Below are 22,847 nucleotides of genomic sequence, written 5' to 3'. Positions count from 1 at the left end.
TTTTAAAGATGGCGTCACTTCTACGGTGTCTGTGTGAACGATTCTAGTTGCCGCTGGAGAAAAATCGCAATTCTCGCTTAAAACACACCTGCCGGCCGCTCAAATTGATCGAAAAGTCCACGTCCCCCATTGCGGCGCGTCAAGCGAGTGAAATTGTGGCCGTGCGTGTGCAAAAGACCGACGAAAAGCGCAGTGCAAAAGTGCGAATCGGGAGTCTGGATTTGAGGTGTGTGCGTGCGTTGCGTTGCGTCGCTTTTTTTGTGATTCCGTCGCCTTTTTGGTTGCAACTCGCTACCAGTGCATCGCAAACATTGTGCTAAATTACATAAAACGCAGAGTATCTGAAAAAATAGGCGAAAAAACAGGTTAAAAAGGAAAATTCGAGGAGCAAGAGTGCAAGAGCGACAGAGACGGACATACGCAGAGCGAGCGAGAGGTCGATAACGATACCCTTGTTTGGTTATCGCCCTCGATAGCAAGAGAAAAAAAAACAAAAAGCGGCGTCCTACCAGTATGACCGTGTTGCAGACCAACGGATATCTCACCTACAGTGTGACCGTGTGAGAGACCAGCGAGCCGAGAGAGCGTGACGCGCAACAACAGTTTTGTGTGGTGAGTGTAGGCGGCGCAAACGAGAACGAAACCCACCACGCTCTCACCCAGAAATCTGGCACAGTGGTATCGAAATTCGAATGAGTAATCAGAATCGGGGAGTTTGCCAGCGCAATCAATCTGGACTTGAAGTAAAATATTAAATCATAAGTCAGGGAACTAACAATAACAAAAGGGAAATTATTTTAAGTACTACCCATTGCTGTGGTTCTACGAGTTTGTGTGGGTTTGCAGTCTCTCGCTCGCGTATAGTATATACACATGTGCAAATGAGAGAGCAAGCCGAAAAGAGAGCGCGAGTCGGGCGAAGGAAAAAAATATCGCCACAGTTGCCGTATGCCGCCTTCGTCGTCTGTTGGGTGCAAAAGATATAGAAATCTTTTATACACATACACTCGCCTGATATAGAACGCAATCGTCGGTATTTTAATATATTCTGCAGCTCGAAAAAAATAATATAAACCGAAGTAACCAAAACGCAACTTAACAAAGCCGAGTGCAAAATTCAAGCCAAATTTCCAAGGCGAATGCAAATTTTTCAAGTGCGCAGTAAGCGGCTAAGTCTCCAGACGCAATTTGGTGTTCCCCAAAAGTTTTAATAAATAAATAAATATGTAATTACACTCGGCACCTCTTACTTACACACATACTCATGCGTATTGAGATTCGTTTGGATTTCGTATAAGCATATATATTTTTTACTTATATTATTTTTAGAATATCGATTTTGTTGCCGCGTGCGTATGTGTGTGTATGGTTGTGTCTCTCTCACATCGAGTGTGTGTGTGAAACATACATATTTATGATAAGTGTGTGTGTCAAGCAGTAAAATGTGTTAAGAATTATGTTCATATAGACACAAGTTACCTAATCTTACTGCAAAAAAAGAAAAATAGAAGAAAGGAATCAACAAACCGAAGTGTAGCGAAAGAACGAGCAAAAGCGAAAGAGCCCCATCAAAACAGCTGCGCTCTCTCACCTTTTTTTTACTCATCCTCTTATCCTCTCTTCCCATTCACATTCACATTCTCCCGTTTTTTCCCATTCCCCATTTTCCCCACTCATACTAACACACACACCGTTGCGATCTTTGTGTATTTTGCTTCGACACCGCATTTACATGTGTTGACCCCACTTGGACCCGCCCCCCTTCGCCAGCCCCTCGCGATGCGTTGTGCAAAATTCTCTCGTGAACTACAGTTTTAATTCAATTATGTCAACTGCTATACACACATCCACAGTGAAACCCAGCAAGCAGTGCTAAAAAGCAACAAAGTCATCTCCGCATCTTCGTGACGTAGACGAAACGGGAGAGCCATCGCAGGAAACTGAGAAATCGAAAAACTTTAAAACTGAGAAACCGAGAATCAGAACCTGAGAAACCGAGAAAGGTATGCCAAGACCAACGGAAGTTGGCCCACAACAAACTCAATTCAAATCCAACCATTTTGGGCCAAAAGCTCGCTCCATTTCCGTTCAATGCTTAACCCTATGAATACCCTTATGACATATCAGTAACATTCTGAATCTGTATTATGCAAATTTACGATATGTGTGTGTTTTTAATATACCTAGAATTTTCCTTAATTACCAAAGTCAATTCGATAAATAAATCATATGGTGGTAATAGTGATAGAAATGTACGCTTAGGGTTAAACTACAACCGAAAGTCAGACAAAGAACTGGTTCTAATTGATTGAGTGATTGTTGGGCTTCGGGGAAAGGGGACTAGGTAGTGTGGGGGGCAGAACCTGCTCGGCAAATTAACAAGTTCCAATTGATACATACGTGTGGGGACACACGAAATTCGTCGAGCCTACTCGAAATTAGCATAAATGTGTCAAAATGGTAAATCATTTCGGGGGCTCTCGCGTTCACCTGTCAGCTAGGTGACAAGGCCCTTGCAATGCCCTGGAATTAAGCCATTATATATCGCCGAACGGATCGGGTTAATTACAATAATCCATAAGGCGAGCAAGCACGCCCAGTGGAGAGTTCCCAAACTGAACGTGACTTGTGTGCAATTAAACGACGAAGAAAACAAGATCATCGCTCGTATAGCACTTAACTTTTCAACGATATTTCCAGTTTCTAACCTGCCAATCGATTCGTTTTGTTGTTTGTCCAAGCGGGTTTGTCACCTGCCATTAACTTGCTTTTTGGCATGTTCGTGTTGGTTAAGCACTACTGGCCCACTGTGTCTTGTTCGTTAACTCGACTTTGACGTCACAGGTTTATCAAATAAGGATTGTACTTGAAAGAAAGATGCATTCTGGATGCTCAATTACTTGAAGTAACGACTCAAAAACACGAAAAGGTGAAACCTTTAAGTCATTAGCAAGCTGTGAAATGTTCTTTTTATAGCCGGTTGTAGATAGAACTACATACTTAAAAAAAAATGTTTTATAAGCTTGAGGATAAGTATTAATACTTTTGTAGTTCAGGAGATTAGCCTTTATTTTCGTTGTTTGAATATAAATTCGCAACCACTGGCGAAATAAACATTTACTTCCACTTCCTATATGACTTAAAATAGGTTTATTTCACCTCTAGCAAAGTACAATATTTTACTTCATTAATATGGGAAATAATCTAAAGTTTTATTAATTTAGCTGGGTATCCAAATTGAACATAAGGTTTCTGCTCTATTTATTGCCCTCCTGACCGATTTATCTCGTTTTCAGTTTAACTCCTGGGAGGATTTTAATTTCTGAAATATTTTAACGAGTTAACCGAGGCAGCGTGTGCAACAATTTGTATGTTCACTTATTGTCTGGCCACTGGAGTTTTCACTGTGAAGAGGAGAATGTAGTGCTGCCATAAAATGCCTCCGCATACAAATGTGCGCATATGAAGCGCTACTCCGTATACATCCTAGTATCGGCTGAAAGACGAGAGGTCTATTATAAAATTACTAAGTCTCTGGGGAATACTACATGTAGTATTATAACCCCCGGACGACCTGCTTTGCGTCTGTTCACCTTTTTGTTGGCGGTAAACGCACATTCTCCCGGCAGCCGATGTTAATTTTGCTGCAGCTTTAACTTTTCTGCCTGGCCGCAGAAGTTAAAGAGCGTGCTCAGAGTCAATTTGCCTTTGCCTTTTGCTGTAAGCTGACTCTTTCTCCGTCGATTTTCCTCTGCCAGCTGAGGCTTGGTAACCTCTTAATGACCACAAAAACACTCGACTGTGCACATTTCTGGCTGTCTGTTTTGACATAACTGACCTCACTTTTAGCCGCCTTATGTGTGCTGGCTGGGCTGGTTTCCCATACATTTTCTCCCCCTCATTATGTACGGATTGTTATTGCTGGGTAATGCCTGTCTCTTTAAAAGAGTGTTCCGAATTTCACACGGAAAAATAGGTATACAAGAATAATACCGGATTTAAAATCGGTCTGCATTCATTAAAAACGACCAATAAATAATACCAATCCCAATGATATTAAATTTGAAAAAGAATTGCACAAGCTTTGTTTGCTTTTCGTTCAGCAACTCACTTCTTCTTTTCGATTTCACAAGCTCTCTTCGAATTCTTTGTCTGCTCTAAAAATAAAGCGAAAACCATATTTCTTTCAACTCTATTCACATCGAATTGATTTACTCTAGTCCGGTGTAAACAAAGGTATAAAATTGCAGCCAGCTTCAATGAATCGTTCTGTATCAAATTCCTTCCCATGGATCCCGTGAAAATATCTGTGAAATGTAAAGTTTTCCACAAAATTCTCGACAAATCGCTTATTTAATCTTTTTGCAGTCCAAGTTTCTTTTTAGCTGCCCCACCCTCGCATCCCTCAAGTTTTGTTTTTTTGTTTGACCCGAAAATATTTTCGTTATTTGCAATGGCTAGCTCGCTCGAAGCGAAAACTACAGACTGGGCAAAGCTTTTTGTTTGATTGTTTGTTTGTTTGTTCTATTGGCAATTGAGAATCCGGTGCAATGGGAAAAAATCAATTTTATTTGCTACTTTGTTAGGCGAATGTATACGAGTATTTATACAATTTAGGAAGCCAGCGGTGGATGGACTATGAACGTGTATGTGGGGGATATAACCTGCAGTACTCCAAAGTAAACATCGTTCGCAGACCGCAAATTAACGACCGTCTGAGTGGAGGGCAAATGTTTCTCTCGTTATAATTAGACGATTGCCTCGACTGTCTGACTTGCTGACTTCTGGGCTCTGCTGAATCGTTTACTGGGCCGAGCCCCAGATTTTTGCCTTTGTTTTGCAAAATGTTTGCATTTTTTACTTCGCACGCCTCGCTAACGAGAGGAGCAATCAGCTGTCAGAAATGAGAAAAAGCGGCGCGAAATGAAACGATAAAAAGTCAATTAGACACACAAAACGCTAGAATACTCTGCACTAAACCAATGGAAGAACGCGCTCGAAAACTAAAACTACCTCAGATGCATTCGGATGTGAGCTCGCCTATTAAATCATATATTTGTTATTATCATCAACACAGTTTTTTTTGTATAGACTTGTAGCAAATTTTCAATGTTACATCAACGTCACAATTTGAACAATGTATTTATTTATCTCAGACAGAAACGCTGGCCAAATATTGATTTTCTGATTGTGAGCTTTCAGCGGAACATGTCTATTAATGAATGTTTGATCTACTTTAATTGATGACAAAAAGAATCTAGTTAGTTACTTACAGCTTGACAAATAGCGATTCAGAGATAATTGTTAACAAATGTAATTGTGTATTTATTTCCTTGAATTGTGTTTGCCAAATTTTTGGCTGTCCATTGCAATATTTAATGACCTCATGCCAATGAATAAGCACATAATACTGTGACAATTTTAATCAGCTTAAAGATTAATCGATTTCGTTATTCATTGCAAACCTTGCTGCAAAAGTGTATATAGACTACCAGAGAAGTCCATTAAGAAAAATCTACATTCATTTAGCTGCTGTCTAGCAATCTTTAGAAATATTTTTACATTTTCTGCCAAACATTTTCGTTTCTCATATTCTCTGGTTTTTTCTATGCCTCTCCTCTGCGTTAGCGGCAATTAATGACGTTTTTCACCGCGCCGAATTTAATTTTAGATGGGGGAAATTCGGTGCCAGTGAGAAATCTTTTTGCTGATATTTTTACAGCCAGCAGAGTGGCAGGGGGCATTAAATAAATTTCCGTTTTGCCATATTCCATTTGCGGTGCAGTTTGTAGCGTACGTAAATTTATTTTCAAAAAATATTTATAATTTATTTGGCGTGTATTTTTAGCCGATTTAAATTGGGGAAATTCTTTAGCATGAAGTCATTTGACCTTGAATTTCCTCAGACTGACGCTCTGTTACAAGCCGATGGGGCTCCATTATTAATCCAGTCTCTGTTTGTTATGGTCACTGTGGCGTCGTGGACAAAATCAATAAACAACACTCTCAATGAGACGACAGCTGCAGCAATTTAATAAAATCGCATTGCACAATTAATAATTCACACTTGCGGAGCGCCACACAAACAAAAATAGATAGCGCATTTGAAGGAATTCCTCGGCAGGTGGCAAGCTTTTTCCTATCTTATCTCTTTCACCCTGAGATACATTTTCTCGTCTTTTGTTTTCACAACGTTGCCGCTCTGTGTTTATGCGACATTTTTGCGCTGATTTTGATTAGGCGGCAGCCACGCCCACCCCCACTCACTCGCCGCCCGCTTATCACAGCTCAAATCGCTTAATTAAAAAGCACAAAATGGAAAAAAATACGAAAAAATAAAAACCAGAGAAGAGGTGTGAGCAAAGGCAGGGCAGCAGAGCGCTTTTCAATAGAAAATTTTCCATGCTTTGGCATTGAATTTGCAGTGGCACATATATTTTACTAAGTAGCACATACGCAAATCTGAACACTAGACCTGTATTTCATGTATATGTACTTGTATATAGAAATACCTCTGTAGGTGGTGACGCTATAGGCTGGGGTATATTTCATTGAACTAAGCGGCGTCTGACGCGTGTTTCACAAGCGAAATTTGCATTCTTTCAGCCTTATGTTTCGTTTCGCTGTTTTCTTTTTTAATTAGTCAAAGGCTGTCGCACTTCGCTGTGTGTCTTGGTCTTAATTATTTAATTAAATTGAGGAAACTGTTGTGACTGCTGTTGTCTATCTGAGCTCCACCTCTCTTTGCGCTTTGCTGGGTCTGTTTTCGTGTTTTACGATTTCGTCATATGGTTTTGTTGCTCTTGACTGCTTTGGGCCCCATTTAATAACAATACGTCGAGCAAAGCCGAAACCAAAACAGAAATCCCCGACTCGAACATAACACTTGTCGCTGATGCAATTAGCTGCGGCTTGTGTACATTGTCAACTAATTTCGTGGCACTTTCTCTTTACCACCTTAGCAATAAGTTAAATAAAGTCTTACATAAAAACCAGAAGCACATGGAAAAGGAGGGACTAGAAGTTATGACAGAAGTGGTAATCAAATTAAAAGCGACCATAGATAAAAAGCTTGGTGTTTAGAATCCTATAGTCTATAGAATTTGGAGAAGATAGTTAAGTGAGAATTTGTTTAATCGTTGAGCTGGTTCTGGTTCTAGCTTTTATCTAATTTCCTCACAATAGAACAACGAAGTAACTAAGCTTAAAGGTATATCAAGCTTTGCTTTTCCAGTGAATATACCTTTTTATGATTGTTAGTTTCAATAGAATGCCCATTTGTCGTATACCAGGAACTTTCTCTTTGACCTCCATACCAGGAAGTTACTTCCGTAGAGGAGGAAACGCATTTTACTGTGTATAATTAAACCAAAATACTTGGAAAACCCACTACAGCTGCTGCATCCTTTTAACATTTAGTGCAGGTCCTTGGCAAATGCATTGCACAAACACGTGCTCACACCCACGCACTTGGTTAATAAATGCTCAATTGCGCAAAACGAGAATGTGTTCCTTCTCCACAGCCACAAAGCTGCTGACGTACACTCTTCACTTGTTATACCAAAAATAGAAGTAAAAAGTCCCGTCTATTTTTGTGACCCATAAATGCTGGTTTTCCCATCTTCCCCCGCTTTTCCTTTGACTCTGTGTCAATGTCGCATTGCGTGAGTTGGTTTCATTTGAACTTTGGCGAGGTGTTTTCACTTGGAGAGCGGGTGGCGCCCCATTTTATTGAAATTAGTTGCTGGAGGTGGAGGCGATAGAGTGTGGCGACCAGCTAAAGTGGACTATCAATAAATTAAATCATTCTGTCAATTGAAATTAATAAGTGCATGGGAAATTGTGGACGTTGGGGAATAAGGCCTTGAACGTGGCTTTATGGCTTTTAAACATATATATGTACCTGTGTGTGTTTGTGTGCCATTCGGCTGATAAGAAAAGCTCTGTACTCATTCATGCTGATGCATCTGTCGGATGCATTTTATTTCGCTGAGCTTTATTAGCTGACATTTGCACATCTAAACCCTTTTTGGCCAAAGCTTTCCTTTATCTCTGCCATGCACTCTCTCTCCTTGTTCGTTTTGGCGGACTCAACAAACATCAATCGATAGTTTGGCTTGCCATTGTTTGCCTGCCATTCAACTTGGCCAGCAACTTTTTCAATCGAGTTGCCAACTTTGTCTTCTGGCCAACCGATTCATTCTCCTCTTTCACAGCCTCGGGATATTTTCTAATTTAATTCATTGCTATCGCCGTTCATCATTTGCTTGTTAAGTACCTTGAATGTTTAATAACATTTTACATGTTATACCAATTTGGTCCGATTTACGCAGTTACTATATTTCCCAAAGTGACCCAATTCCCCTGAAAATTCTTCTAATTTCGTTAGCTCTGACCAAAAAGTCGGTGTGTGCGGTGTGTATCCAGCGCAAAAGTCAACCAAAACAAATCAAAAATGCAGCCCCGACCAAGGGAAATGTTGAGTGGTAAGGAAGGCAGAGGTTCTTCCCCAAAAAGAATGAACAACAGCAGTCGTAGCAGAAAGTTCTTTCCCAAACCCTCGACGCTGACCACCCACTCGTGACATTTACAATGTGATTTTTTTTTATATTTGGCGGTGGTTCACTGAAGAAAACCCCCTTTAGACATAAATCAGAAATATTCTGAATTTTTGATAACGTTCTGCGCTGCAAAACTACATAACATCTTCAATCTTATTTATGACACAAAACTATTTTAATAGCATAAGTTTTTGAATTCTTTCCTTTTGATTTCAAAACAAGTGGAATGTTAATATTTCAGAGAATTTAATTTGCACAAATAGAAATACTGACTCATTACATTATGGAATTTGTGTTTTCGATTTTTGAAAATATAATATAAAAACGTATTCATACCATGTTAGTGGCTTTCAATGTAAACAAGTAAAAATGGCATGCGTCACTATTCAGGGAAATTACACAAGTCATTGCCTTGCCTTAAATTTATTACTGGTATAAGTATGGAATGTTTTTGTATTGATTTCTAAAATGTTTAATATTTTTGATAATACTATATGTATTGTTTCTTGGGAAAGTAATAAGATTTGGACCAACGTCTTGCTCCTTTCACACCCAATTTTAATGGTGAATTTATCCATTATTATAATCAGGATAAGGATGTTTTACGACAGTTTTTTCTCAGTGTGCTGCTGGTGATGATGGTCGACGTGGCCGCCTTGAGGGCACACGCTGAGCAGCCCAAGTGCTTACATTGTGCAAACTTTCGCTTCTTGTGCAGCTGATGCTGCTGCTGCTGTTGTTACTCTGTTGATGTTTTTGCCACGGCTGTTGATGTTGCTGATGGGGCTGGGGCATGAAATCTTATAAAACTTATTGTTCCATTTCCTTTCACTTTATGTAAATTAAACAGTGCATTATTCTTGCATATGCGCAAGCGGGGAGAAGGACGCAAGTCCGTTGGGGGTGGCAGTGGTGGTGGAGTGCGAGATACATGCAGATATTTACATATTGCACTTGGCACATGTGCCAAGTTCTCGTTTTTTCTCTCCAGCTCTCCGCGTTGTTTGTTTTTCGTTTAACGAGTCAAAGGGTCGGAAAAGCTGTTGCATATGTAAACTTAATGGTTCTGCGCTGATTTGATTGATTCCATGATATCAATATAGATACAGTCTGTATCGATTGCGATAAGGTCAAGGTTTGACTGACAGTTCTTTTTCTTGCAGAAAATGCGCAATGGAAATTATCAGCAGACTACTTTACTATATATTCTGTTGGGGTTCCCATTTTTTATCTTGTGTGAATTTTTGTTGCCAAGACATCATTAAGTTTTTCTTTGGTGAATTTGCAATTACACCCTGTACATTTGGGCCCGCCCACAGCAACAGGCTTTCATCGATGATTACCGTATAGAAATCAATTTCATGCTGGCAGCTTTGATGATTTCCCATGTTCGTCGACACGCAATGAAACGCAGTTTATAATTTTGCCACTAAAGTCTGAAACGGGTAGGTGCATGCCAGTAATTTGATGCATTCGGCGCATTTTCATCTCTCGCATTTTCACTGTCATGCCTTGCTGGAGACGACTGGCTGGGTTGATGGAGAATTCTCACCGACCATGAACTCATCTCTCGTGCGTTGCACAAAAGGATTTTTCCAAGTGCCCCATGTGTGTGTGGCTTATTTTTTTTTTTTTTTTTTTTTGAGGAGGAGGAGCATTCATGGACGCCGTTTACTGCGTAGTTTTTCCTCCACAGTTTTCCCCGCTTGGAAACCCCACCCTCCTCTTCGTCTGCGGCCCCCAATTCCTTAGACACGTTTCAAGTACGTAGCAAAAACGAAAACAGTGCGCAATATTTTCACACTGGAGAGGAATGCGACAAGGGAGAAAGTGGCAAAGGGGAAATTCTGCTTATCATCATGTCAGTTCGCATTACATAAAATCCAAAAAGTGTGAGAAAACCCTCAGAGAACTGTGAATTTGTGCACTAGATAAACGCCATGAAAAAGCTATTTAGGGAGAATTAAAATCTACCTTACATGCAAAACGAATCGGAGTTTTTAAGTTGACAGCTCAATGTCACTTTAAAATCCATAATTATTTTCTTTTATATTTTCTAGGAAGTACAAAAAAGAAAGCTTTAAAACACAGCAATGAAAATTAATGGGGTTTCCCTAGAAGCCATTTACCAACTTATCTAAATCTATAATTACAGTAATAATTGAAATGGCGGGGATTTGAAGTTAAAGCACTAAGCGAAAAATAAAGAATAGTAGCTTATCAGGCTTAAATAACAAGACTTTAATCTTAAGAGATATTCCGAATTATTATAAGCAAACTTTACAGGAGAAAAACAAAGTGTTTATTACTGTTTATTTATAATCTTCCGTATTAGTGGGACAGGCATGGTTTACAATAATAACAACTTAATCTCTAGTAATGGCTAAGATTATTTTGTTTTAGATTATCGTTGGTATACTCGAGAGTTTACAATTGCGTGCCCAATGATTTGCTTTCTTGTAATTCACAAAATCTTAAAGTAATTCCATTTAATGGGGAAAATAAATTTCAAGTTTTTGGCATAAAGCAAAGAAACAATATGCAGAGTTGCCAATTAAGACTGATAGAGAATGCTGAATAGTTGAGCAAACTTGGCAATGGACGAAAGTTTAATGCGAGTTTTGGTAATGTTGAAAAGCTGCTTTCGCCCTCTAACATGTTTTTAGCTTATTGATTATAGCTGGGAAACCAATAGACATGCGTCAAATGCATACTATTGAAGGAGGAGGCAGGATGAGCTATAATATATAAGTAAATGTGGGGTAGGGCTGAGACCCTCGATGGTAGCACCCATAGCAAATAACAGAATAATCAACCCAAATCATAAAGCTTTTGTTTCTAGCAGTTTAAATATAAACTAAAACCAAGCCTTAAAGTTTGTCGATTGAAACCGAATAGCCTCGATAGTAGGCTTCAATGAACACTAATCGATAAAATCGATTAGAGTGTCGATGTCTTGCCATCTCTAATTTAGGGGCATTGGGGTGGGAAAATAATTTCCCCCAATGAGTGGGCGAAGGCTGCCGACAGTCGACTGGTGCTTAGTCATTAGATGACCAAAACGATGACTGTGTTTCAGCGGTTGGGCGGCGAAAATCTTATAAATGCCAGCAGAAAACAACAGGCAAACAAAGCAAAGCAAAACAAAACAGCAGAGGAGAACCAATGTGAGCAGCACGGCGGCCACAAAGCGGACTTGTCTCATTATTTTGTGAGCCGCCCTGGCTATTTGTTATTGTTTTCTACGATGATATGCTGGGGAATTTCGCTTCCACCGCCCGAGTAAATAATGTCATAAGGTCACACGCACAAGCACACACATTAAAGGGGGAATACTGTGGGCCTAATGGTCAGCCATTGTTGCTGCCCTTGTTGTTTTTGGTCATTTGTCTTGGGACTTTGGGCTGGGCCCCGTTGATGGTTTTATATAAAATAGCATAATAAATGGCCAGCCCAGTCTTCTAGATTCGCTATCGGTGCCATATTAAATGTCACATTGTGGCTGACGTTGTTTGCTCGCAGGTCCCGCCCAACGGCGAAGGTGATTGAAACAAATTAAAGCGAAAAAAACAGTGCAGAAATTCAATTATTAACAGGGCAACGCGCTGAAAAGCGCTGACCACCGTCCGTCACTCAACGTGGAAAATGGGTGAAAAGCCTCCGTCAATGGCAGCTGTGCAAACTTTTCACTCTCCACTCGCACCCACTTTCTGTCTCTCTTACACTTTTTACCTTTCCGTCAGTTCCGGCTGGCCAACACAGTCTCAATCACACACATGCGTATTCTGGTTTTGTCAGGCACTGGGAAGAAATACATATATAAAAATGTTAACTAGGTTACTGTTACCCAAATGCTTATTTAAAAAATATAATTTTAAAGATTGTTGAAGTTGTTTTTAAAGGCTATAGAAAGCTTAAAATTGTATTCCATTTTAATTACAATTAAGGCCTGCTTTGTTTTTTTTTCTGCAAAAAGAACAAAGTTAAAATGTATTTTTTAGCAGTCCCAAATTCCGATTCATTCCTTATAGTTTTAAAAGGGCTTAGGTGTCAATGTATTGATTTCTCTCAGTGGATAGACGCCCACGCGTCTCAATTTCTATTTCCACCGGCAGGCAGCTGGCCCAAGCGAAGTTGATCGCATTTACCTGTTTGTCACTCATACGCCTAGTGGTCCCAGTCAGTTTCTGGCTCTTTTATTTTCTGCTCTCTTGCATGTGGGTGTTCCGACCAATGAGCGAGCGTGTGCGACATGTTTAACATGTTTTCGCTTGGAAATCCACGGTGGGCAGTTGGTTTGACTTGCATCTGTGCAAATTTGTGTGCCTTACTGGAAAAACTGAACGAGTTCTGCAATGTATGTCCTCGAAGTGAAAACTGTGCAGCAGCAGCGGCAGCCATACATACGTGTAGCATTTCCCTACTACAAGCAGGCATTTCCCTCAAATTGAAGTTCAACCTGGGGGCCAGTTGATTTCTCCCCCACAACGAAACAAGCCATGTAAATGAATGAGTTTCCCAGCTTGTGCGCGTCCTTCATTTGGCTTCATTTCCTTTCAAGATGACAGCGGCATCTAGTTTCCGGTCAATGGCTTTTTCCGGGCTGGTTTTGATTTAATTCAGGCGGCATGATAAATTTAATTTAACAGTCAGCTTCAGTTGACAGTCCAGAAACCACCCAATCCAAGTTGGCCACATTCTGGTCTTTGCGGTTGCGAACGTCCAGCTTGGGAAGAGGTTGGGTTTTTGGTTTTCGCGGTCTGCTGGGAAATGTTCAGATGGCGGGAATGAAATTCAGGACTCAGCAATTGCCATATGTCAATCAATCAATCAGGAGACAGATTGCAATTGCAAAAGTTGCACATGAGACATTTCTCCATTGTTGTTTGTTGATTTTCTCAGCGAAAGTAAAAGGAATTGATTTTCTAAAAAATGAAAATCTCAAAACAAACCGATAATACACTGTAAAATTTCAGTTTTTATGTGTAAGACTCGATTTCATTATTAAGTATTAAATACTTATGTACTTATGTAAAACTCTTATACTCTCATTGAAAATATTTGGCTGTGATTTCTTACCTTGGTTTCTGGTGTTGCCACGGTCTCTATTATTTTTATCAGTTATCTGTTATCTGGTAACACAGAAATCACAGGCAAAGCCATTATCTGCAAACACACATACAAATGCAGCTGAAAAGCCTACGATTAGATACACCTGTATGTTTCATTTTATCAGACTGTTGGGTTTTTCGTGCCTTTCACTGCGATGCCAATTTTTGAGTAATTTCCAGTGATAAGAACTATCTATTTAACGAACCCCATATTCTTCTATTTGCTTGCAGTGCATGTGATGCCAAATATCCATAAAACCGAATAAAGAAATCGGCCAACGCAAAGTACTATGTGAATGCTGCAGCAATCAGCAGTTAGCCAGCAGCAGCTCTCTCTCTCTCAGTTAACCGAATTGATGTGCCATTCAGGAGAAGCAGCGCAGAAACCGACACAGAAACAGAACCAGAATCAGAATCAGAGCAACGTAGAAGCTAAGCGAGAGTATTATCAAGAGTAAGGCGCATCGCAAATGCAACAATCCCTCCAGTAAACAATACAAAAAGAACCGAAGAAACAGGTGAGTTGTCGACTGATAAATGAGCCCCATGAAGTCACCGTGATTTAATTAATTGCCCCACTTGATTCCAGTGTACATACAACTGTAACGAATTTAAACCAAAAGCACAGCAAGAAGCGGTTGAAGAGAATAACAAATAATTTAACGCCCCCAGAGTCACCGTCTGATAAATGTCAAGATAAGTCGTTACCGCTTTAACACCGCCATCAACATTACCCAGCAGCAAAAGCTGATCCAGCAACTCCAGCAGCAGCAACAGCAGGAGATCGCTTTAAAGGGGAAGAAGAACAGGCAGAAATTGCAGTTGCAGCAGCCGTTGCAGTTGCAGTTGCAGTTGCAAATTGGCCAGGAAACGAACGAAGGAGGAGCTGTAGAGCTGTTGGGCTTACCCAGGGGTGCCGATAACAATTGCAAGACGCCAAACTCAACCGCAAAAGTCGCCAACATAACACATAAAATTTTCGGTTGGCTACGCAAATCACGCAACAAACGGCCAGTCGAGATCCTCAACAGCGATTTCGGCGAAGACGGCGACGAGGGCGTTGGCGAGGGCAAAGGCCAAGGCGCAGGCGAGGGAGGAGGAGCAGCTGCCAGTGCAGCTGGCGGTGCAGCCGATCAATTTTCAGTGGCAAGCGTTAAAAACAAAGCCGGCAAGCTGAATACCACACAGACAGCCACGGAGACCGCCATCGATTCAAACGAACCCAAATCTGAAAAGATGTCATCGGGCACGTTTGTGGATCGAATCGACCCGTTCGCCAAACGTTCGCTCAAGAAGAAGGGTAAAAAGAGTCAAGGTTCCTCGCGCTACAGAAATTCTCAGGATGTTGAGCTGCAGCAATTGCCGCCGTTAAAAGGTATGCTTTTGAATACATTTGTTTTTGAATCCGTATGTAATCATTTTGTCGTTCGCAGCCGATTGCTCCAGCCTAGAACAGGAGGACCTGTTCATACGGAAGCTGCGCCAGTGTTGCGTGTCCTTTGACTTTATGGATCCCGTCACGGATTTGAAGGGCAAGGAAATCAAACGGGCCGCACTCAATGACCTATCCACCTATATAACACATGGGCGCGGAGTGCTTACGGAACCGGTTTACCCGGAAATAATTCGCATGGTAAACTCTCGGACTACCACAATGTGTTTTTTGTTGCTTAAAATTTATTACCTTCTCCAGATTTCATGCAACCTATTTCGCACGTTGCCGCCCAGTGAGAACCCCGATTTCGATCCCGAGGAGGATGATCCGACATTGGAGGCGTCCTGGCCACACCTGCAGCTGGTGTACGAGGTGTTCTTGCGGTTCCTGGAGTCCCAGGACTTCCAGGCGACCATCGGCAAGCGTGTGATTGATCAAAAGTTCGTCTTGCAGGTAAGTTTAAAGTACCGCACTTCGGAGTGCCAAATCTAATAAACTTATTTTTAAAATAGCTCTTGGAACTGTTCGACTCCGAGGATCCACGGGAGCGGGACTTCCTGAAGACGGTGTTGCATCGCATCTACGGAAAATTCTTGGGACTGCGAGCTTTTATACGAAAACAGATCAATAACATATTCTTGCGATTCATTTACGAAACAGAGCACTTTAATGGTGTGGGTGAGCTTTTGGAAATTCTGGGCAGGTAAGTTTCCCAAGCATAATAATATTTTCCATTTATGTTAATGTTTTTTGTTTAATTTATTAGTATCATCAACGGATTTGCCTTGCCTCTGAAGGCCGAACACAAGCAGTTTCTGGTTAAGGTCCTATTGCCGCTGCACAAAGTCAAATGCCTATCGCTCTACCACGCTCAGTTGGCGTATTGCATTGTACAATTCCTAGAGAAGGATCCATTCCTTACCGAACCGGTGGTCCGTGGCCTGTTGAAGTTCTGGCCCAAGACGTGTTCCCAGAAGGAGGTCATGTTCCTGGGCGAGATCGAGGAGATTCTCGACGTGATCGATCCGCCGCAGTTTGTAAAGATCCAGGAACCCTTGTTCCGCCAGATTGCCAAATGCGTGTCGAGTCCACATTTTCAGGTGAGTTAAAACTGATAAATTATTTAAAGCGTTTGCTTATAAAGGATTATTTTAGGTTGCTGAGCGAGCTCTTTATCTGTGGAACAATGAGTACGCCATGTCGCTCATCGAGGAAAACAATGCGGTCATCATGCCCATAATGTTCCCGGCCCTTTACCGCATCAGCAAGGAGCATTGGAATCAAACCATTGTGGCGCTCGTCTACAATGTATTGAAGACGTTCATGGAGATGAATTCGAAGCTGTTCGACGAGCTGACCTCCAGCTATAAAGCGGAGCGGCAAAAGTGAGTTGCTACAAGGGCTTAATAGCAAAAAGGGTAAACAATTTTCTTGTCCACGTTTTTAGGGAGAAGAAACGCGAGCGTGACCGCGAGGAGCTGTGGAAGAAGCTGCACGAACTCGAATCCAATCGTTCTAGTGGGCGCACCGCCGGCGGCAGCGCCACGACATCGAACAGCGCAGCGCCCGCGGCGTCAACGTCCCTGCAGCCACCCAGCACCGCTGGACTGAACTCTCATCAGCAGCAGTCGAATAGCAGCAGCAGCGGCAGCCTGTCCAGCGGCGGAGCCGGTGGTGACAATAATCCTGCGACCACAAATGCGAAAATCAAACAGGATAAGGCGGACAACTAAGCAACTAAACGCGAGGCGCGCCCGAAACTAACAATAAAACCAACATCAGTAAAAGCGTAAGCGTAACGCGTTATCCGATATCCGTAAACGGCAGAGACAACAACAACCACATCTAAAGGAGAAATAAATAGTTATACTAAACCACACATATGCTAAACATTAAAACCAGATAAAATATAAAACTAAAATGTATACTCGATTGACAAGACACCAACCAAGCTGACCCGCAGGACACTTGTGCGGCTGTTGAAGGAGGTAGAACCGAAATCTGGAGCGGGAGCTGAATCAGATCCCAGGGCGTGTGTGTGTGCGCGGTAATTAGGAAGCTTGAGTGCGGCATAAAAAGAAAAATCTTTATAAATAATGTATCTTACACCTACAGCAACACACACACGAACACACACACACACGTGCGCGACACGTATAAATATATATTACAAAAGAAGAAAAATAATTATTAATTACGTTTAAGCGAAAACAAGTTGAATAAAGAGAAATCGTGTTAGTAAGTGAAAATCAGAAAAAACGATAACTATAGCGGATTGAAGATTGTTGAAGCGCATTGAATATTATTAACTAAACATATTGCTAACTAGATCCTAGCATAGATCAGCCATCCAATCCCCACCCACGAACACTACGACTTCCCACTCACCTCACAATGTTCACTTGCAAGGTATTTGCGTTCATTTGAAATGTGTAAAATAGTTGAAACTGCGCTGCATCCTCAGATTTTGATTTATTCAATGATTGCTCCATAGAACGGCGTGTCTTAGTCCAGATTTTCCCACTGATTGTATATAAATAATCCGCGAACTGTGCTCCCCTCGTCCCAGAATGAAACTTTGTTACTTAGCTTTAAGTGTTGCACACTCCGTCAAGACTTCTCGTAAACAGAAATTCCAACAATTCCCGCTAAAAGCCTGCGCAGTTACGCACCCAAATCTGCATTCGAACGTAGACGTGAAAAAAAAAAAACAAAACAAAAGCAAAGCCAAGTTTTAGTACATTGTTGAAGTTGCTGCTAAACGGGCCAAGATAGACAGGGAGCCGGCAAATCTATACATAATTAAGAATACAATTAAATACCATAACGTACGATAAACGCTGATCTTTATAAATGTATGTAAGTGTGCGGAAAATACAGAAATATATCTCCAAACTGAGGAATAGGCGCATGCGCGGTAATTGAGATGTACTAAGCAAACAAAATGAATACAAATATTGAGCATTGTAAAAAGGTTAAGCTAGAGAAACCAACATCCAAGCAAACGATAGTTTATAGAACAAGGTTATGGAAAATTCAGCTTGGCATAGTCTCTCCCATACGATAATTGGCATCTAGCGAAACATTTCCACGGTTCACTCCACGCTCGGTGCATCTAGACACTAAATATCCTTTGCATATATGTATATCTCTGCGGGAAGCGGTCCAATTTCTCGAGTCCCAAATAGTTTGCAAAGTTTCTTTCGACTCTTCTCGATTTTTATTAACTTGTTTTCAATTCTCACGGAAATGCGCACAATTGTCATTCGATTTGCTAAACAATATTTTCAATTGTAAATAATGTAGCTAAGATAAAGTGTGGAACACCTTTGGACCGCTCTCCCAGCATCACTCACACATAAAACACACCTAGCCGCACTCATAGTAAGGAAGTATATACAATTTATATATGAAATATACTATGCATATATGTATGTTTGTTCATTCAACTCTCACGCCCATTACAAAGTATAGAAACATGCATTATAGGAGCAAAAACTAGGAGCAGTGGCGGCGGTAGGGAAGCAAATAGGACGAGTTAAAAGTATCCATAAAAGAACGTCTCTCATTAAGCGAAACCGCAAAAGTTCATATAATATTAAAGATAATTGTGTCTGTGAATCGTGAGTTATTATACACATATATGTATACATATATTGCAAACAAAACTGAAAAATAAGAAAAAACTAAAAAAAAAAATCTAAAGGAAACGTAAAAGTTAGCGTTATTATTAAATATGTTTGTAAAACGTCAACAATATGCAAAAAAAAAAAACAAAAAACAGAGGAAAATAGAAGCGAGGTAAAAGCGAATGAAATGCATCAACTAAAGAGTCATCGGCTAGAAGAGAATATATTTCGAAAACAAATATTGAACCTATGGCCTAAATACTAAGCAACGTGTGTAAGAAAGTTTTGCATCTTTATATTAGACTGTAATTAAACAAAGAAAATAGCTAAAGAAAGCCCAAGCCGAGACAGCAACTACAACTAGAGCTACTACAAAGAACCCACGAGTATCATCCCCATTAAACAGCAATAGCAACTAAACTATATCAGATCGGATAAACCCCGAGCGTTAGGTCCTACTGCCTTTAAAGATCCCAATAAAAGAACACCAATAACAGGACTGTAGCACGTTAGAAGTCGAAGGCAGAAGTTCTTGACCTGTTTGTTATGCCAATCCCGTAACACCAACACCCTATTCCCAACTCCAAACTAGCAGATCCATTTAAAACACGAATAGGACCCATCTCTAGTTAACGTTGATGTTCGCATAGGATGCCAATCAGTGACAAAAACATATTCAAATAATGCAAATGTAAAAAACGAAACAAGAAATCAAGTAAACAAGAGTAAACTAATTAAAAATGTTGACAAAGAATGCCTAATAAACGATAATATGTAAGTCAAGTGGTTTAATGATTATTGTCTCTTCATTTTTGTTTGTTTTGTGATCAACACTTCTGTTGCACTCTGAGTTAACCTGTTTAGTCCGCTTTCAACTTATATGGTACCTTTAACTATAGTTTCTATTATTGTATTTATATGTATAAACAAATCGAGCATGTTAAATCGTAACTGCATAAGCTGCTTAGAGCCAGCTGAGCAAAGAAGTATAAGCAAAAGCAAAACTCGTTAAGTACTTTTAGAGACAAAAACCTGTACTAAGAAGTGTACTAAAAATAAAGTCGCATTAACAACGTTGCATTAAACAAGAAAAAAAACAACCGAAAAACGGAAAAGCTAACAAAAACCAACAACAATAAGAGCAAAAATAGTTAAAGCGCTTAAACAATATGAATACTATGGATACTAACAATGAAATGAAAGAAAAGAAATGGAGCCGATGGAGAGGATAAATATATACGTGAATTATGTATTTTCTTATGTTCTAGACTTGTAAAAAAACCTATCGTATATGAAACACGCTATTATTACGTATAACTTTGAGTTCTTGTTCTATAGGACGGTGTGCGAGGATTTCGATTGTTTATTTTTTTGGGTTATAGGCACACTGCACCACACTCACCCACACACTCACTTATACACAATCACACAACTAAACAAAATCTTATGCTGAGAGTAAATATAAAGAGTAAATTATAATTACACAAACATAAATGGGAATAAATATATATAGGTATATACATGCATATATATAAAAATATATATACAAGAGCATCGGAAAACAAAGGTTAAGTTGATTGCTTTCGAATCCCGGCAGTTGGGCAGGAAGTATGCTAAAAAAATAACTAATGGCGAAGGCAGCAGAATAAAAAAAAATAAATTGCATGGCGCAGACGAAAACAAATATTTAGCTGCAAGCAGAATTAACCAAAAATGATTAAAAACCAAGTAAAACATGAAAAACACACAAACTGAATGAATGAGTATGAGCAAACGGAGAGAAAAGAAGCAAAGAGATCAATCAACAATAAAAAATTAATAAATACAAAATAAAATATACAAGTTGTTTTTATTAAAAAGGTCGAGATGTGTACTAAAATGTCAAAAATCAAGGGAAACGGAAGTAAAGATTGTGCTTGATACTGTGAAAGTGTCAGATTATTTAAAGTTTCCTATGGCTTACATAAAGGTGACCCAAATCTGCACTTTCTAAGGGGAGACTCATGTTCAAACGTGTTTATTCTAATATTCTGCACTCCAGATCTTATAGAGCTAATTTCGGTTTTTGAAAGTGCCATCCAGACTAATTTTGTACCTGATTTTTACCTGTATTTAACGAATAGAGAAACAGGTTTTGTTGTATATTTTAGCAGCCAGCTTCTGTTGGCCAGAAAGCTAGCGAATGCACAGAGCCAAAGCTTTGCAGTAAAGGCTGAAAAGCTGTGCGGTGCACTCAGTTCGCTGGCGTCGTGGGGTGCAGTCGGGAAATCGCGAGAAAAATCAATTTTTGAAAAATTCTTCCCTCGCTGAATATTCTCCCGTGATCCTCCATGAAGTGGGAGAACTACTGCGACTTTGTGGCCGGATGTTTTGGCGGTGAGTGGAAAGCTCCAGCTTGGGATCGTCTAGATCCCATATTGGTCATACTCAGGGAATGACGCAATGCAGAGCCAGATGATAGGCCACTTGTTGAGAGGAACAGCCCCAGCGGAAAACGGGCGCCATGGTCAAGTTCACGTGCAGCGCCCCTGATCCCCAAATCGTATTTTCGTGCCGCCATCGAATTCTTGGCAAGCGGCAATCGGCTGTTCAACATAAAATGTTAATTAATTTATGCTATATTACATTTTTTGTTTATTAAGGTGCCTGTGGGGTGGTGGTGGCCCACCCACTCGACACAATCAAAGTTTGGCAGCAGGCCTCGAACTCCTCCGTCGTAACGGCCATTCAACAGATCTACAGTCGCAACAATGGGGTAAGTTAAATAAAGGATTACGTCTACTCAGAGTTTTGGGAAAAAACGGGGATCCCCTGATTAGACGTAATCCTTTAGAGGATCGGGTGGGATATAATAGCATAAATCGGTTAGCATCGCTTTAAAGATCAACGGCTTCTACAGGGGCATGTTCTTTCCGTTCATCTCGACGGGAGCCATCAATTCGCTGCTCTTTGGCATATATGGAAACCACCTGCGGCAGCTGAGGAAGGTGTGCCACAGTGACTATCAGCGGGAGCAACTCGAGTACCACAACATGTTCTTGGCGGGATCGGTGGCAGGATTCGTGCAGTCCTTCATCGCCTGTCCCATGGAGTTGATCAAAGTCCGTTTGCAAACAGCAACCTGTGAGTTTGAACTGATTATCCTGCTTCAAAATTGAAATCAAATTTAAATCCGATATTGCACAGATTATAGTGACTACCTCTACGGCCAGCGAAGGACGGCCTTTGGCACCTTCAAAAGGATACTCAAGACTGATGGGATCTCGGGACTTTATCGCGGGCTGCTGCCCATGATGTGCCGGTGAGTTTGTCCAATTTCAAATTTCTGTTTTTGAGACTAATTAATTAACTTAAAGTTTATATAAAATATTCATTACATTTTTTTTACAGCGACGTCCTGCCCTATGGAATCTATATGCTGGCCTATCGCCAGGGCGTTGACTACCTGGACAGGCGGGATTTTGTGCGCCGGAGACGCAGTCAGTCGGACGGATCGAGTGTGAATCTGCTGGTGACGACCTTAGCTGGAGCCTGGGCCGGGATCATCTCGTGGGTGTGTGTCATTCCGTTCGATGTAGTGAAGACCTTGATGCAGGCGGACGAGAACCACAAGTACCGGGGAATCTTCCACTGCGTTAGGGTTCAGTACAGAGCCTACGGATGGCGGAGCATCTTCAGAGGAAGTTGGATGCTGGTGGCTCGGGCGATTCCCTTCAACGCCGCCACTTTTCTTGGATACGAATATGCCTTGGAGTGGTGTCAGCGGTGGAACGGTACTTATGTATGACCCAAAAAGTCTGGCAGTGAATAAGAGCTTTAACTAGTTTGTATAATGCACACGCTTGATATAAAACCTTTTCAAATTTATGTGATTGAAACTTTATGAACCATTTACGATTTTTGATATATTAAAATGTAATGATGCACATTGGAAATAACAACTAATTCTAATATCTTACTAACTTATTGTTACTTACTTACACATAATTCATGATTTTATTTAAAACTAGTTATTATCTTAATAAAAGCAAACGTAACAGTTTCTATTTCAAAATTTAAAAAACAGTGTTGCACGACGCATGACAATACGAAAAGGTTTAATTCCGAGCTA

General features: G+C 40.5%; 2 protein-coding genes across 7 annotated transcripts; both read left to right on the top strand.

The window, feature by feature from the left end:
* The first annotated feature begins 7 nt into the window (after window positions 1-7).
* Window positions 8-19,988, top strand: LOC108088426 (serine/threonine-protein phosphatase 2A 56 kDa regulatory subunit epsilon isoform). 4 transcript variants are annotated; one of them, XM_017186190.2, is made up of 10 exons: window positions 8-612; window positions 1,854-2,003; window positions 13,904-14,190; window positions 14,262-15,047; window positions 15,106-15,305; window positions 15,366-15,560; window positions 15,620-15,810; window positions 15,874-16,207; window positions 16,263-16,492; window positions 16,555-19,988. In XM_017186190.2, the coding sequence occupies exons 4-10, from the start codon at window positions 14,909-14,911 to the stop codon at window positions 16,838-16,840; spliced, it is 1,575 nt and encodes a 524-aa protein (XP_017041679.1). In that variant the 5' UTR covers window positions 8-612; window positions 1,854-2,003; window positions 13,904-14,190; window positions 14,262-14,908; the 3' UTR covers window positions 16,841-19,988. The 4 variants fall into 4 exon arrangements, with proteins under 4 accessions (XP_017041679.1, XP_017041678.1, XP_017041681.1 ...); XM_017186192.2 differs by lacking the exon at window positions 8-612 and adding an exon at window positions 676-743; XM_017186191.2 differs by lacking the exon at window positions 8-612 and adding an exon at window positions 942-1,029.
* A 978-nt stretch (window positions 19,989-20,966) lies between these two features.
* LOC108088373 (solute carrier family 25 member 45) lies at window positions 20,967-22,694 on the top strand. Of its 3 annotated transcripts, XM_017186118.2 has the most exons (5): window positions 20,967-21,112; window positions 21,379-21,491; window positions 21,619-21,859; window positions 21,923-22,037; window positions 22,127-22,694. In XM_017186118.2, the coding sequence occupies exons 1-5, from the start codon at window positions 21,067-21,069 to the stop codon at window positions 22,521-22,523; spliced, it is 912 nt and encodes a 303-aa protein (XP_017041607.1). In that variant the 5' UTR covers window positions 20,967-21,066; the 3' UTR covers window positions 22,524-22,694. The 3 variants fall into 3 exon arrangements, with proteins under 3 accessions (XP_017041607.1, XP_017041609.1, XP_017041608.1); XM_017186120.1 differs by lacking the exon at window positions 20,967-21,112 and having other exon boundaries at window positions 21,378-21,491; window positions 21,636-21,859; XM_017186119.1 differs by lacking the exon at window positions 20,967-21,112 and having other exon boundaries at window positions 21,381-21,491; window positions 21,606-21,859.
* Window positions 22,695-22,847: the final 153 nt, after the last annotated feature.

Source organism: Drosophila ficusphila, unplaced genomic scaffold (assembly GCF_018152265.1).
Source record: "Drosophila ficusphila isolate 14025-0441.05 unplaced genomic scaffold, ASM1815226v1 contig_791, whole genome shotgun sequence".
NCBI classification, from domain to species: Eukaryota; Metazoa; Arthropoda; class Insecta; order Diptera; family Drosophilidae; genus Drosophila; species Drosophila ficusphila.
This window is presented reverse-complemented; position numbering and strand designations above follow the sequence as displayed.

Bases quoted from the DNA above. Each gene is read 5' to 3' on its own strand.
- LOC108088426 (XM_017186189.2), top strand. From the start codon at position 14,909: ATGTCATCGGGCACGTTTGTGGATCGAATCGACCCGTTCGCCAAACGT. The intron at 15,561-15,619 runs GTAAGTTTAAAG...TTTTTAAAATAG, and splicing joins ATCAAAAGTTCGTCTTGCAG to CTCTTGGAACTGTTCGACTC. The intron at 15,811-15,873 runs GTAAGTTTCCCA...TTAATTTATTAG, and splicing joins CTTTTGGAAATTCTGGGCAG to TATCATCAACGGATTTGCCT.
- LOC108088373 (XM_017186118.2), top strand. From the start codon at position 21,067: ATGAAGTGGGAGAACTACTGCGACTTTGTGGCCGGATGTTTTGGCG. The intron at 21,113-21,378 runs GTGAGTGGAAAG...TTGTTTATTAAG, and splicing joins TGTGGCCGGATGTTTTGGCG to GTGCCTGTGGGGTGGTGGTG. The intron at 21,860-21,922 runs GTGAGTTTGAAC...GATATTGCACAG, and splicing joins CCGTTTGCAAACAGCAACCT to ATTATAGTGACTACCTCTAC.